This window comes from Diadema setosum, chromosome 14, assembly GCF_964275005.1.
Source record: "Diadema setosum chromosome 14, eeDiaSeto1, whole genome shotgun sequence".
Taxonomy (NCBI): Eukaryota; Metazoa; Echinodermata; class Echinoidea; order Diadematoida; family Diadematidae; genus Diadema; species Diadema setosum.
Genome location: NC_092698.1, coordinates 30324962 through 30341106, shown reverse-complemented (window position 1 = coordinate 30341106; position 16145 = coordinate 30324962). Strand labels below are relative to the sequence as shown.

Sequence of the window (16145 nt, the reverse complement as noted above, 5' to 3'; positions counted from 1 at the left end):
AAAAATTTCCACCAGCCTGGCCTGGCTGGCAGGCATGGTGTCGAGTATCCCTCTATCTGCTAGTGCTATCATTGCTGTTATATTTTTCACTTTGAACATTTTGCTTCACCTTCCAAGGGTGTGTTTATGCTCAATTTGCGAAGGCAGAATTCAACATTTTGAAACGCTGATTCAAAACGCTGATTCAAAATGCCGTTCACGGGAGCACTGTTTATGCTCACTTTCTTCAACTTTGGAAAGAGCGTTTGTGATTACTCCGCTGACCTCAGCAGAGGCAGGTCAAATTGGGGCACGCGCCTTTTTGAAAGTTCTGGTCTGAGTGTGTGTATTGTTCATCATGTTCCCTAGCATGTCTAATATAATTTCGATTGCTTTACTCATACACACGTACATGAACTGTAGACAATGATCAGAAATACGAGTTATTTCATCGACAAATTGTTGACAAAATCGGAATGTATGATACGTAGTAAACTCTTCACCATATACAGTAATGTACCAACAGGGAGCTCGAGGGATCAGCACAAATTCTGCAAATTGTGTTTCGCAGCACAGTAATCGAAACGTCGGCTGGCCTGGCGCGCGCAATTTCAAGTGAACCAGAAAGGCGATGGAGATGACATCATTTTAATAAACGTGTATGTGATGTGAGTTGCGTTTATGCTTCCCCGTCAAAAGTGTTTAGTCAGAAACGCCGATTGTTGAAACGACGTTTTGAAACGGCGTTTATATCAAAATGAGCAAGGACGCAACCGCGTTTTGAACTAAACGTGTATCAAAATGCTGATTCTGGCCCGAAGAGGGAAAGCATAAACACGGCCCAAGAGACAAGTGCAGATGCAACATTGGCAGAGCTAGCAATTTAAGTAGTTTTCTGTTTTGCTGCAGTGTTTTTGTTTTGTTTTGTTTTGTTTTGTTTTTTTCATTATTCATTGGGGATAGGGCCAGGGTGAGGAAAGATCAGAGTGAGCCAAATGGAAGATTAGGATGGGGGGGGGGGATGCGTTGGTTCGAACACACTACCCCCTTCAAACCCTTTTAAAAAAATTTTTTTTAAATCTTATTACCACTTCAGTCTGCCAGTGACCTCAATGCCGGACGCTAAATAATCCTTTTTTTTCTCTCTCTCTCTCTCTTGTTGATATTTTTCACCAGGGACAAAAAGTTTGTGGGGAATAACAAGTCGCACCCTGGGCCCTGGCAGCACTTATTTTATTCAACGGATGTTATATCTATTTTACAGTGTTAACTATTTACCGACCGTACTGTACACCTTTTACCGTTACCGTTGTGGCAGACTAACTGATTATGATACAGTGTACGAGAAACTGGAATAATTATTAACATTTGTGAACCCGCAGAAAACGAAAAAGCTTGAATAAAATGCATTGATCATTATTCACTCATCAATGATTGAAACTACCCAACATAGATTTCCATTTACTTTTTGTACACCAATGCACCAAACAGAAGATGAAAATAATGCCCTCTACATGGAATAGAAGATCTCCATTATTTGCACCCCAAAGGCTTTTTAGGCACAATTGTTCATGTGCAGGCACATTAATGCCGCATTAATGATGCATTGCCCAGCATTGCATATTTACAGTTGTTGTCCATGGCCAGATTCATGTACAAGTATGTCAGCAGTGTCCTGAACATTGATGCATGCAAACTGTATGAGAAGTCAAGTACAACCATTTCTTCTTCTTCCCCAGAAAAGGCTTTTCATTTGAAAAAGCACAGCCAAATTTCAACTCTACATGAAGTTACACAAAAGTTGCTCTACTCCCTCCTCTGCCAATTTCAGGGTGCTCTTATGCTCATATTGCAAAAGCAGAGTCAACCTGTGTCAAAACGCTGTTCATGGGGGTGTATTGATTCCAAAATATTTTAGTCAAATGTGTGAATGGCTGTCAAGAAAAATGGATGTTTCAATTGTAATTACAGGTATTCAGTAGAATTTTCACTTCCTTGAATGGCGTTTTGAAGAGTAAGATTGGGAACATGATCCAAATCTCACTCCCTGTTCTCAGAACATGCTAAACTGTAACATACACATAGCAATATTCAAGTTCACACATTTCACGTAGGCGCAGATTCATGGTGGCAAAGCGAGAACAGAGAAAGAATCCAGACCCATAGACTGGAAAACTTAACTCTGAATGTAGGCATAGTGTGGCTCTTTCCCCATGTTTGTGCTCAAGAGTGGCCATGACCAAATTTGCGGGAAAGACAATGTACTGAACTTTTCAGTTCATGTATCACAATACAACCTCAAGAAATGATGAAAACATGGTTACAAATGGTTACAGTTCATTATTCTAAAAGTTCACTATTCTAAAGGGTTCATCAATTTGAAAATGAAGTAAACATTCATTATTACAAATGTTTGTTAACTGAAAATGAAATAAGGTTTTTTATGAAGGTTTGCTAGTGTGAAAAGAGGGGGGGGGGTTCTGGTTCTAGGATTGTACAAGCACGAACCCATTTGCGGTTGTGCCATGAAACCTAATCATAACCCTAATCCAAACTCCTAACCCTAACCATAATCTTTACTCTTAACCTTACCACTAACCAGAATTTAGCTTGGGGGGGGGGGGGGTTAATTGCTCTAATACGTCCTGGGGGTATCTTGATGTATGTCAAGTTTCATCACATTGACTGCATTCTTTCCTACTTTTCTTAACCATCTAGAAGATTCTGGAAGTTACAGGTTCATGTGTGACCTTTCATCACAAAACCAACAAAAGGTGCCAGAAATAGATTTTTAGTAAAGGGTAGATTCTGAAAGAGCAGCCTTTTCTAAATACTGGAAAGAAAGCACACACTCTGGAAAAGTGTGAAAGAAGAGGCTTTGAAGTGCAGCGTCTATTCAAGCGCTTAACCACTTGACTGCTGCAGGCTATTATGTACACTGAACCCCTGGGTGCTGATGCATAATACTAATGCATGTGTAAACATATCATGCCTTTCAAAAGGAAAAATTTTGGCCAAGATTATATTGCTAAAAATATGAAATACACAGTACCGTAGTGAGGCATCATCCTTTCCTGATACCTCCACAGATCCTTCACTGAGGGCAGCTTCACTTAGCTATCATCAAAAGTTTCATCAAAACCTTTCTAATTCCCACTGTAGGTCGCCATTTTGAATTGAAACTCTGTAGAAACTTTCACCTTGGAGACCAATCAAAACCCTTACAAATCACTGATTTTTGGGGGCACCTGTTGCCCATAAATTCAATGTTGTTATTCAGATGCTGTTTGTACTGTAGGGGTAGGGGCAGCACAGCACTGAGGCTTCAAATTACACAACATCATGAAGACGTAATATTACGTGGTCAGCACACAATGGAAAGCCAAGTGGTTAATCTTTACCAAGCCAAGCTGTGTGATGAAAGGTACAAAACACAGGATGTAAACCACTGGAGCAACAACAATGAAGAGATTATCAGATTACGCTGATATTACGTTATAGGCATGTTCTATCAACACATTAATGCCAACTTTCAAAGCAGTAGCGAAATAAAAAGGGGCCTCTTTGACATACCTGATCATTCTACTCTCCCCCAAAAAAGGGTTGTAGAAAAACTAGTGAAAACACACTTCCCAGTCATGTTATAATCCCAAACTAAAAGATTGTTGTAGAAGAAGGATAGCTCTTTCAGAAAATATGAAAAACTCAAGATTGACTCGGTTGACCCATTCCACTTTTTTTGAGTCCTCACGCAAAATCAAGGGGTGTGACTTTTTGTTTGTTTTGTGATGCATGGTCACATATGCATTGTCTGATGATAAAGAGTATTTCCCATGCATGTGGGAGTGAAAACAGGCTGATTTTTGCAATAGTTCATCCCTTTTATCTCACACTTGGATATGGTATTTTCTTTTACAGATTGGCCATCAGATTCCTGAACAGTCAAGGTGACAAAGGTGATATCACAATGGCAAATATGAGATTTGGCTGTGCTGCAGGATCCATTTCTAGCCAAGGAGAATTCCCAGACAGTGTTCTCTGCATGTTGCAGGGTCCCACCAAGACAGATCCAGATTCAGTGAAGAAGTTCCTCCTAGAATCTCACTTCTCGGACTTGGAGAGGATTGTCTGTAACACAAGTGGCTCCAATGGATGGGGCCAGCTAAACAAGGAAAAATTGGTGAGACTTCAGAGAATCTTTTTCAAATTATTTCAGGTGCAGGACTCTGACAAGACCCAAGCCTGGCAGAGCTATTGCAGCTTCATTGACAGGGCTGGAGATAAGCTGCGATCAGAGCACTGTCGTGTGCCAGAGGAAGTCATCCACCGTGTGGCACGCAATTGTGGTCATGACATTTTTCATATCATTCAGCAGCTTTCACGGCACATTCTGAATGATAATGAAAGGACGTTCTTCAATTCAAGTGGAACAGATGGCTTCCGGCCTCTGCCTGAGCATAAACTGGATGCCCTTCGCGATGCTTTCCTCAGGATCTACAAACTTCCACTGGCTTGTGAACAGGAAGTGTGGAGCAGTTGCCTTAAGCAGATAGACACAGAGGCTTTGGTTCGGAGAACACAGTACATGGAAAAGCTCTTCCCACATTGCAAATCGGATCTCGCATCTGTCAAACCCACAGAAAGCATTCCTACACCGACAGTCAGTCTCAGTCCAAGTAAAGAGCATGTGAGGGAGTATGGTGGAACTTGCAATGGAGAGACAAATCGAATTTCAGAGACAAGAAATGCTCCTGATATTGAGGTGCTAGAAGTCTGCAAGGTGGAAAGCATTTCGTCCTCGGCTGTACAAGAATATGAAGAAAAACCTGTGACTACTACCCAGAATCCTGCAAGTAGTGGAAGCCAAAGTCATATGACACCACAAATGCATTCAAAAGACGTGCTTTCCGAGGGCAACAGGACGGATTTGTCGCTTGGCCCAAGCAGTGAGTATGGTGTCATGTCAAGTAAGAGGAAAATGCTGGAGGACACAAACAATGAAGCAAAAAAACAGAAGATTAATTCAGCAATCCAGAATCAGTCTCAGGCTTCCAGGCAGGGTCTTCCCGAAATTGCGATGAATGCATTATTACAGTTAGCTCAAAGTGGTACAAACTGCTGTACAGATGCTGCACCAACTTCATTATCAGAAGCTTACACAGCCCCTGAAAAAAACATCCCTCAAAATTTGCCACCAACCTTTGGTGCAGGTCAGGTGTCTGTACAGGTTCAGGATCTTGCAACTCTCTCACAGTCAGTTGTCGAAAATGTTTCTGCTCCGCAAACAACTTCTGCATCTCACTTTTCAAATATTGTGGACTCGAGCCATATGAGTCAATCATTGCAAGTACCAACACCTGTAACTTTGCACACAGCAAATAGTACAGATTACCCCAGACAGCAAATTTGCCAGTTTATGAACCCCATCCAAAGGCCAGTAACTCCAGGATATCAAGGTAACCAGCCACACACCCCCTATGTGCTAGTCAGTGGCACAGGAACAGTACAGAGACCTTCCTTTCAAAGCCAACCAACTGCTGTCACAGTCTTGCCATATCCTCATGGCAATTACCAAGGAATGAATGCATTACCCCCTCCACAAGCCTCTCTCGTACAAAATTGGCACGGGCCAGTTCTCGAAAGTCATGCTAATTCTGGTGCTGTGTCAAATCTAGTCTGTGCTGGCCCTGGCCAAGGTGTGAGATTGTCTGGTGCAGGCTTGCCTTCTGTCAATGTTGCTATCTCACCTTCTGGGACATCTTTAATTTTGGTCAACCCCAATCCTAGGACAGAAATACCTGCCCCTTCTGTCCAGAATGTTGCCAGCTCTCCAATCCCTACGGGAACCACTGCAGTCTTTAAACAGATGGAATATTCTATTGACGAGAAGTTGGAAACATCTCAGAGGAAGAGAAAGGCTCACTTTGAGGAGAGGGCAGAATTTTGTAAGAGAGGGAAGAATGTGCACAGTGAGGAAGTGGATGAGGAGGTGGAGACAAATCAGATTGTTCAAACGGAGGCAGAGATCATGGCAGAAGATAATCTTGTCCAGAAATTGCAAGCAGTCTCAGGACACAAACTGTATGTTGTTGTGGAAATTGTGAAGCACTGTGTTGGCGCACTACATTCGTTCAATATATTGGCACGTAAACTCACCAAGAAGCAGTTTAGAGTTTTCAAGAGACTCTACGCTCGTGTGTACAAAATTACGCTCAAGAAACATGCCGAGGTACAACATTTGAAAAAGCTCATCAATGAGGTTTGCAGTTTGCCATTGCATCAATTTGGAATTGAGGAAGCCAAACAAGTGCATGAGGCTGTAGTTAGCCTTGCATCTGTTGGTTTGTCGGCATGTCAGAAGGTAAACAAACTAGCTGCTGTGCTATTCTCAGAAGAGGAGCGGACCTACAGCAGTCCAACAGGGAGCTCATCATACCCTCCATTTTGTAAGTCAAGGTTGTTTGTCTTGTGCCACGCATATTTTGCAGTTACCAGGTGTCAGTGGTACAAACAGAGTCGAGAAGCATGTAATGTGAGGACTATGCTTTATTGCACAGCAAAGGAGAGACGGCTGCAGTCGAGACTCAGAAACCAGCTTGGCAATGGTGAGGATTGCTTTATGTCTCCCCACCAGTATGAAGAGAGAAATCTCCAAAGGAAACAAGACGGCTTGGTATCAAGCAACAGAGGTGAGAATCTCTCCTGCCGGGTCTAGGGCAGCTCCTGCCCAATGTTGTCAAAGAATTCATGCCATCTGGTGAATGCAAATTTGTGATCTCTTCATAACTGTTCCATTGATTTCTAAAAAAAAAAAAAGATAAAATAAAACAATAATGATTATCATCTGAAATAAGTGTTTAACTTTTGATATCAGTGCACAATATTCATCTTCAGAATTATCAGCTATCAAGGCTGCAGTGCACTGTTTTCACCTTGATCATTGATGGTCGATGAAGGTTGTAGTGTTGAAAGTTATGAATTCTGGAGGTACATTATGTTTGCTGAGATCAAAAGTTTTTAAATTGCTAAGTTTAGATGAACTGCTAATACAGATGTGCTTCAAATCTTGTAAAATGTATCTTATTGAAACACAATTTAGCAAGTGTGATCTCCTCCTCCCTCCCCCTCCCCCGAAACAGATGTTGCACTACTAGATCATATGACTTAAATTATTATCTGCAGAGGATACATTCTATTCCCATGGATTTCATGTCACAAGAGGAACTTTTGTTAAAATATTTTGTACAATGGGATCATCATGAAGTGAAAATATCACTGCAAATACTGCCACAGGTTTGAGAAAGCATTGTATTTTATTTTGTTTTGTTTTGTTGTTTTTTTTTCAATCCTATTGCAAGACTCGTTACCTCTCCTGGTGGTGGCCTATTTGGGGCCACCAAAATTATCCAATTTCATATTTTTTGATCCCCCCCCCCCCCCCAAAAAAAAAAGACATAGGAATGTATAAGTTTAACTAAATGGAAAAATACAATTAAAACTTTAATGTGTGAAAATTTGAATGTGTCATAATTGTAATAGTGAGTTGCAATCAAATACAAGTGTAATGTCATTAGATGATATTTAGTCTACAGATAAGCTGAAACTTAAGTAATACCACCTTGGCACTGGCTAAAGGCACAGTGGATAACATCAAATCTATACTGAATTCCCTGAAACACATGTGGATTGAGCATATAATGCAGGAAGAGTTGGAGAGCATTCATTGAAAGGTTTAAGAAAAATTCTGTCTTGTTATACAATTAAGGGAGAAGACAAGCGAGACAATGGCAGAGGTCAGAGTATGATGAATGTGTGATATGGCGAATCATTTCAAGGGTGTTATTGCCTGACAGCTCCTTTTATCATTGAGTAATTTGAGGATTGGAGAGATTTTTTGTTTATTTTTTTTTTTTAAGCAGATAAGTCGATTCAATATGTATGTGAATCTTTTGTTTTCAATGCAGACACAGAGCATGTCGAAACAACAGGACATTTCATGGAGGAGCATGAGCTTGGTGCATATGTATTGAGTCATGCAGACTATTGCAGGATGAAGGAACTTTTTCCCTTTCCTGTCAGCTCACGGAGAAAGGCTCTTGAGGTACTTACAGTGGCTGTACTGTCAACAGAGGAACTTCTACTTTGTGCAAATAAAGCATCTACCAATGATAGATCTGATATGCCAGTGAAGTTTGCCTTTCTGCGCCAAGCATTCTTCCTCCTGTTTCCTCAAGCATGCGGAAGGCACTGCTTGGAATGGAGACTTTGCTCTATGGTACTATCAGACATATTCGTGAGAATAAAGGAGGAGGCATGTAAAGTGCAGTGTCTCGCTTTCCCAGTAAAGGTGAAGCTACTTCGACCAGGACTGATGATGGGAAGTAACAGTATTAAAGAGGAGAAACAGACAGAGGAGACAAGAGTGCCTCCTCAAGAGCTGAGATTGCCAAAAAGTGCTGATGGACCTGTAAACAACATTGGTGCCTATGTTATTGATCATGTGATTGCCCTTCATCTTGACATTGTTAAGAACCATCCTTCAGAAGAGTCAAGGGAAGATATCCTGAAGCATATCATCAAGAAGGTCATTGCCGATGACAGGCACTCCAGTTCAGTCCAGGATATTCAAGTGTACCTGGCACTCCTTAGGCAATGCTTTTCATGGACCTTTCGAGATGAATCAGATGCTCTTTGGGTCAGGAGATGGGACCAAGGTGTCGATTTTGTGAAGCGTATTGTGGAGAGACAGGAGGACTGTGTCGGGGAACAGCCACTTTTGATGCCACAAATGGTTTCACCTTCCAACATTAAATGTGAAGACACAGATGAGAGCACTGCATTGGTTTTTGGAGCAACCTGCCCGGTGGATAGACTTGGTGCCACAGTGTCTACCTCAGAAGAACTGTCAGAGATTGACAATATCTGGTCCAACCTAAGTGGCAGTGAGGAGTCATATGCCAAGAAAGCAGCCATCATGTTACTTCTGTCAAAGCTCTTCAAAGAGGATGATCTTGCAGCCATCCCAATATTCATGGCACTGAGTGGGCTGCCATGTACTGTTTCCAAGTTGACAAGACTGAGATATGCATTCTTCTGGCTGTTTCCACAACCAACATTAGAACAGGTTTCAATCGAATGGGCCTGGTGCTGGGCACAAGTCAACAACTTTTTGAGAGGAATGCTACAAAAAGACAAATCTCTGACAGCCAAGCTGTCTGTTCCACACATGGCTTCTGTGAAATTGTCATCATCAGATGTAGATGGACAAGAAAACAGCTGGGATCCTGAATTGATGCCCTTCTTTGTGCACACTAAAGCAGTAGAGCCGGAATTGTCACATCATCATTTCATGAAGACTCTGAATAGTGGTCGTTCCACATTAGTGCCGTACAAACATGCCAAGTATCTTTACAATGGCACCATGCCTTTTCGTAAACTTGGATCATATGTCATGACAGCACAGGAAGCAGCTTGGACAGAAAATTTCAGGAGGAAATGCTGGTGTGAAAAGCTACAGAGAACGCAGGTCTTGACACTCATAGTGCAGAATCTATACACAAAGAGTGAAGTTGTTCATCTCTACCACTTGAAGTTGAGTAAGAAAAAAGTGTTCTGTGAAATGAAGTTGGCAGTTCTCTGCCAAGTGTATCATTTGGTCTTTCCTCCCGAAACACCCCATGCTACAAAGAAATCATGGCACACTTGCTGGGAGATACTACAGCATGTCTGTAGAATCTTGAAAGACAAAGCAATTAAGAGTGGCTTGCTACAGCCCAAGAAAAGGCCTTCCAGAAGAAAGGAGAGGAAGGTGGGAGCACAAGACCAGAAATTGCTTGAAGCACATGGAATGGAAATGCAGTCAAAAATGCAAAAGGCACTTCAGAAATCACATGTCATGGAATGTGAAACAAGCAGTTCTGTGGAGAAGGACATACCCACAAGCAGCAAATGTGAAGAGGGAATGACAGAAACAAACAGGCACAGGAGAATGGAAAGGAGGGTTGAAGCACAAAGGATCAAAGAGCAGTCAAAAGTTGACAAGCCACTGTCCCTACCACTCCAGAAGCCTTTTCATCCTGGCTTTGTTAAGTTGCTGGAACACTTTTCATGGGATGTGAAAATTGTGATAAAGCTGATGATGAGGAATCTCTTCAAAGAAGATGAGCTGCTTGAATATGCAAGTGATGTAGACAGTGCATTGAATGACAGTAAGTTTTTGACATGCTACACAACATTTTGTGATATTTTTGGTCTGGTGGAAAGGAGCATCTTCACAACTCTTGTCCGACACATCCTTCATGAACTCAGCCAACGAGAGAGTAGTAGCTTGTGGGACAGGTGGACAGATAAACAGGAACAAGGGCAAGTGAAGAAGTGTGCACGGTTGACTGCTTATAGCACCAGCAGAGAGAGAGCTGTACTTGGAAAGAAGGTGACAACAAGTCTGTGTAAAGGCATCCTTGGTGTTAATGCACACAGACTGCCAGCCAGAAAGATAGACAGATGCAGATACATTGCAAACAAATTGCTTACCATGTTTTTCACTCAGGAGGAGAGATTGGCATGCAGTATGACTGGATTGCAAGGAATGTGCCACTTTGATCCTAGGAGGATGGCAGTTCTAAAGCATGTCACTTTCACACTAGCTAGAGTATCCCCATCTCAGCGTGTGGCCACATGGAAGAAATGCCACAATGACATAGGTACAGACAGTCATCAGGATGTCGATGCCCATTTCAAAAAGGACAGGCAACTACCGCCAAAATGTGTGGGCACTGACAGTCACAATGGCAAAAAGCAACTAAGCTCTCGGTGTGATCGAACAGGAACAACACAAGCACTTCTTGAATTGCCTGAAGCCTTAGTGCAAGAGCTTTCTCAAAGTAATGAAAATCCATCAGAGGTACTCGAGAAGCTCATGGCCCATCTGCTGCCATGTACAGATGGTCAGTACAGGTCTTCTCTGTGTGTTTCAGAGAAAATGATAGTAATCAGGGAGGCTTTCTGGAACATATGCAAGATCGCAGAATCCAGGCAAGAAGAGACCTGGAATACAGCTCTGAAGAATGTATGGTGTGACCAAGTGCTGTCCATTAATACCATACCAGTTGTGAAGCCAGGGTCATTGTCCAATCAAGACTCCAGAGAATCCATCTCACCAAACCAACTTGTTCAAGAAGAGAGTGTGTCAGTCCAAACTGAGTGCCAACCCATGGTATCCATTGAGGATGATGACAATACAGTGGAATCAAGTGCTTATGCAGGCCCATGTGAAAATACAGAGAAAGCCACTGAGGGATATGTCTTGAAATCAGTGCTGGCTTGTTTGCATGAACATGTTCGCACAGGTTGCATGCACCAGGACGAGGTCATCGATGAACTTATCTGGTATATTTTCAGTGGAGATGAATTGCTGGAATGTCCTTCAGGGCAACAGTTGATGTCATCACATCGAACAGAAGCTCTGAAAGCTGCAGTCTCTGAACTCTACAGAGTGACAGAAGACACAATGAAATCAATGGAGAAATTGATTGAGGACAGGTTAATTAGTGCTCAAAACAATGTGAAAACCCAACTGAAATGGGTAGTCAGTTTCAGTCATGAAAAAGATGAAGGTAACAATGTGATGTCATACCCACAAATGCAGAATCTGTCAGACAGAGTAAATGAAATGAGATCCTTGTTGATGACACATGTTACTGCTGCTGATCGAATTAACATTGTGAATGGTGACTTCAAGCAATTGAAAGTGAAAAAGGCAAAAATTGTGATGGATGCCTTCCAAAGATACTGCAGGAAAACGGGAGAAGAACTAGGAAGGAAGGATGTCATGATCCTCATTTATAACTTGACAGTTGAACTGCAAGACATTGTCAGAAGAAGTTTCAAGCACAAGATGGATGTAGCAGTGGACTCATATGTTACTCAAACTGTGAGTAATCTTGAAAAAAAGGCAGAGATGCTTAACAACGACCAGTCTGCATCTCCAAAGGTCTTGTTTGAATCAGTGCTGAGAGAGTTGATTGGGGTCTTTCAAACAGCTGGCCTTGTCCCAACCGTGAGAGTTCTTGTAAATTATCTGTTCACACACGATGACCAATTGGTGTTGGCCTACAGCGATGCCACTGAGTGGCAAAGAGTGTTGGGAATCCAAATCAACTTGCTGGAGAGGACCGTTCTAAAGGTGATAAAGACTCCGTCAAATTTTCGGGAGAATGTTTGGTCATGCATTACATGGATCATCTCACAAGAGGTAACCAATGTCCATCCTGCAAAGTTCCTTCAACAAAATTCCTTGTTCCCTGTTTTGGCACCTGTTTATTGCCGTGAAGCAGTTCGCAAGTGTGTACTGGAAGCTTTTCTCACAGCAGAGGAGCGGGAAGAGTTTTGGGTCAATCCACAACACTTTGAGAATACGTATGCTAGGAGTGTGAGTCAGATGAAAAATATGTACTTCCTCATTAGGAACACAGCATCCCATGACCAGGTGCAAGAGTGGGAACTGGTTTGCACACGTGCCATGCATGAAGAAGGAGTGATTGCACTGGATAATGATAGAGCAGCTGATGACAAAATCCTGCCTGATCAGGAAAGTCAGATAGTGTCAGACAATCCAGCTGTCCAGATTAGTCTGGAAAAGGAAGTAGGCTCCATGAAATTGCCAAGCAAAGGCTGTGATGGTGAAGACAATCGCATGAAAGATGATATGAGAATAGTGGAGCAGAGACAAGATGAGAGCGTCACTGCAAGCACAGCTGGAGCGATCATTCCGAATCATGAAAGGAATATTCCTCACACAGAAGTGTGTGATGAGGGTAACAACAACATCAACAGTGACATTGAAGGTACATGCCATATGGCAGGAGAGAGAATGGAAAATCAGAGGATGCCTTCGGCAGGAGTGAATGTTGAGGAATGTGCTGATAGTGACATGCAAACATGTTTTCAAGATAACACTGCAGTTAATGCTACACCTGATGTGAGTGAAGGAGAGCAAATAGTGGAGGAGGAGATTGTGGACACATGTACGGTTTCCACTAGTGACACCATGAAATATGACAATGACACTATGAACAGTATGGAATGTGAAGAACATGAGAGGATGCCTTCAGCTGGAGGGAATGTCACGGAATGTGCTGAAAGTGACATGCAAACAGTGGAGGAGGACATTGTGGACACATGTACGGTTTCCACTACTGACACCATGAAATATGACAAGAACAGTATGGAATGTGAAGAACATGAGAGGATGCCTTCAGCTGGAGGGAATGTCACGGAATGTGCTGAAAGTGACATGCAAACATGTTTTCAAGATGAGACTGCAGTTGATACCGCTTCTTGTGTGAGTGAAGAAGAGCAAACAGAGGAGGACATTGTGGACACTTGTAGAGTTTCCAGTGCTGATAATGGCACTCGGTGTGCAGAAGCTGCCCACACCGATGATACACCAACCTCTGCTGTATCTGTTCAACGTGTAGCTGAAGTGGATTGGGAAAGCTGTGTAGAGGTTTTTGACATGATTGATTGATAGAAGGATGCTGAAGAAAGCAGGGGCTCTCCCACTCATCTCAAATAAGTGCAGAATGATTTGGATAGATGGGCTGAGATCATGGCATATGGGGATAGGCCTGTAGACATTCCGTAAGGCTGTGGTAGATACCTGTGATAGATACAGTAAAGGGGTAGTGCATGTAGGATGCTCTGACAAAATGTCCCAGAGAGGGTTGTTACTGGAAGAGGTAACTAAGAATGTGTTGTCCCACACTTGAAGACACATGTTGAGACAAGCATGATAAGTCAGTACACAGTTAGAATCTGAGCATGTGCAGATATTAGTATTTTCAGAACTCTTCATGACAGTGACTTGCTCCTTAAGTATTTTAAAGCTGGACAGGTCTTCATGAAATCAATATAGCAGACATTTATGTATGAACCAGGCGCATATAAGAATGTACAGGTGAATATGTATCATTTTCGACCAAATAGACAAAAGAGATTTGATGCAGCGAGCTTCTGTGTAAATTACCACTCTTTTTCTTGTGTCTAACTTGCAACTTCTCTTCTAAAAGATTATTCCATGTTTTGTCAAATCTGTGGAGGTCCAAACATAATTTCAGACTAGTGCTACCATAAACTGTGGACTGTCTTATTTGCCATCATAGTAGAATAATCCTAAGTGCACATGAAAAAAGATGAGGAGCTCATCGAAAATCAAAGAAAATGAGTATCTGAATCGTGTGGTCTGATTTTATTTTTGTTTTTGTTTTCCTGCAAATGTGCCTTAAGTCATCCTTTAGTTAGTATGGATTCACTCAATGCTGCATTCAATACTACAAGTTAGTGATACATGTATTTGACATTCCTTGAGGCAGGCACTACTGGTGTAGCAAAAGACCACATCCCACTGTGTACAGAAAATGATCGGTGTGAATTTTTCCTTGAGCAGGTAAGATTATCTGCAGAATTTCGGGCACATGAATCCATAAGTACATTTTCAAATTGTGATTATGCCTTGCTGTACAGTTGTAATCATACAGTGCTCTCTTGTTCAGTGGTACAATATATCAGTATAATTATATATGTACATAGCAATATAAAGGGGCTGCACCCATGGAGAAAGTCATAGGTTTTGTTGATAATTCATTGTCCCCCCACATTTTTTTTTTTTGAACCCAAAGTGTGTGTGTGTGTGGGGGGGGGGGGGGGGCCTGCAGCCCCAGCTCCCAATTCTATACATGGTCCATGATATATAACACATAAACTTTGGGCATTCTGTGTTCCTTCCACAATTATCCTCACCCTTCCTATTGAGATTCATGCTACTGCTTGAAGGCAGTCATTGTTTGCATGTAGTATCACATCACACAAGTAGCATTTGATGAAATTGGAAAACGAAAAATGTAATTGGTGTTATTAACACATGTATGCAGAGGCTGCAGAACACCTTGGGTAACCTTCAGAGGATTTTTTTTTTTTAATATGAAGGTGCATCCATTTGAATATTTCAAGATGTAATCAATGATATTCGAATGCAACAGTCTTCTGTTATTCATTTGAGTATTAGTTCAGCATGTCATCATTAGTAGTGTCAAAGATACCGAGTGATACTATACATTACATATATGCATTGGTATATGTTAATGATTATACTTCAAGTTGTTTAGTAGAATGATTTGCAGGAAAAGGTTATTTGGTAATTTACTTGTTGTGTATTGGGTGTGTTTGTTAATTGATGAAGGACTTTCATGCACATATCCTCAAAAGGTAGCAAAAAAAAGGCATTTATGTGTACTGGTGTGATCTGCCATAATAGTGCACAAACTGTAATATCAAATAAGGCCTGAGCCTGAAGGGCTTTTGATGAGAAATGAAAGCATCAATACCTGAATTAGCATGCTTTGCAGTTACTTCCTTCCATTACTTTAGTTCAAATAGTCTGTGTAGTTTACCAACATTTCGTGTCAGCCATGATTGAAGATAGTAAATACAATTGTATTTACAATGCATAGATGCTACATATATCAGGTCATTTTTGCATAAATGTGTTTGTCCTGTATACATGCAGATACTTTTGCGCAAAAGATGTCCACTGATGTAGAGATGTTTTCCTTCTTTCTTTCTCTGATTCTCTCTCTCTGTCTTTGGGTTATATGTTTAATGGTAATTATGTTTACTGTGACAGAATTTTAGGTGTCAGCCACCAGTCTTTATACAGATATTATGTTCATTGTTTGTAACCAGTTTATTGAAGAAATGTTGCAAGTACATGTATGCTGCTGCAATACAGATCATGCATGTTGCTTGTTGCATTTCACACATGTTCACGCTATATTGAATTTGCCCATACATTTGCGGATTTTTTTAAAAATCTCAAACCGAAGCATTTTGTGAAATGCCAAATGATTATGTGTATTCACTCGTGTTGGCATGGTACTGTATGTACAGATTGTATCTTGAAGAGTGGATGTAAAACTTAAAATGTGACATGAACAACTTTTTTTTTTGGGGGGGAGGGGGCTTTTCTGGATACATTGAAAGGATTATCTTTACAGAGGAGTGAATGATATACGTGGCCAAGATGTTTTGTGATCATAGACCTGTTCTACGTGTTTGCATGTTCAGTATTGTAAACTCTAATGCTGTATTTTGTTCTATTTTGACTATGT

At 41.4% G+C, this 16145-nt stretch overlaps 1 protein-coding gene across 1 annotated transcript; it reads left to right on the top strand.

The window, feature by feature from the left end:
- Positions 1-3946: 3946 nt before the first annotated feature.
- Positions 3947-14640, top strand: LOC140237667 (uncharacterized). The gene is made up of 3 exons (XM_072317592.1): positions 3947-6668; positions 7944-13073; positions 13221-14640. The coding sequence occupies exons 1-3, from the start codon at positions 3947-3949 to the stop codon at positions 13505-13507; spliced, it is 8139 nt and encodes a 2712-aa protein (XP_072173693.1). The 3' UTR covers positions 13508-14640.
- Positions 14641-16145: the final 1505 nt, after the last annotated feature.

Coding starts and splice junctions, on each gene's coding strand:
- LOC140237667 (XM_072317592.1), top strand. CDS start 3,947: ATGGCAAATATGAGATTTGGCTGTGCTGCAGGATCCATTTCTAGCCAA. Junction 6,669..7,943: donor CTTGGTATCAAGCAACAGAG/GTGAGAATCTCT, acceptor TTTTCAATGCAG/ACACAGAGCATGTCGAAACA. Junction 13,074..13,220: donor CAGTATGGAATGTGAAGAAC/ATGAGAGGATGC, acceptor AATGTGAAGAAC/ATGAGAGGATGCCTTCAGCT.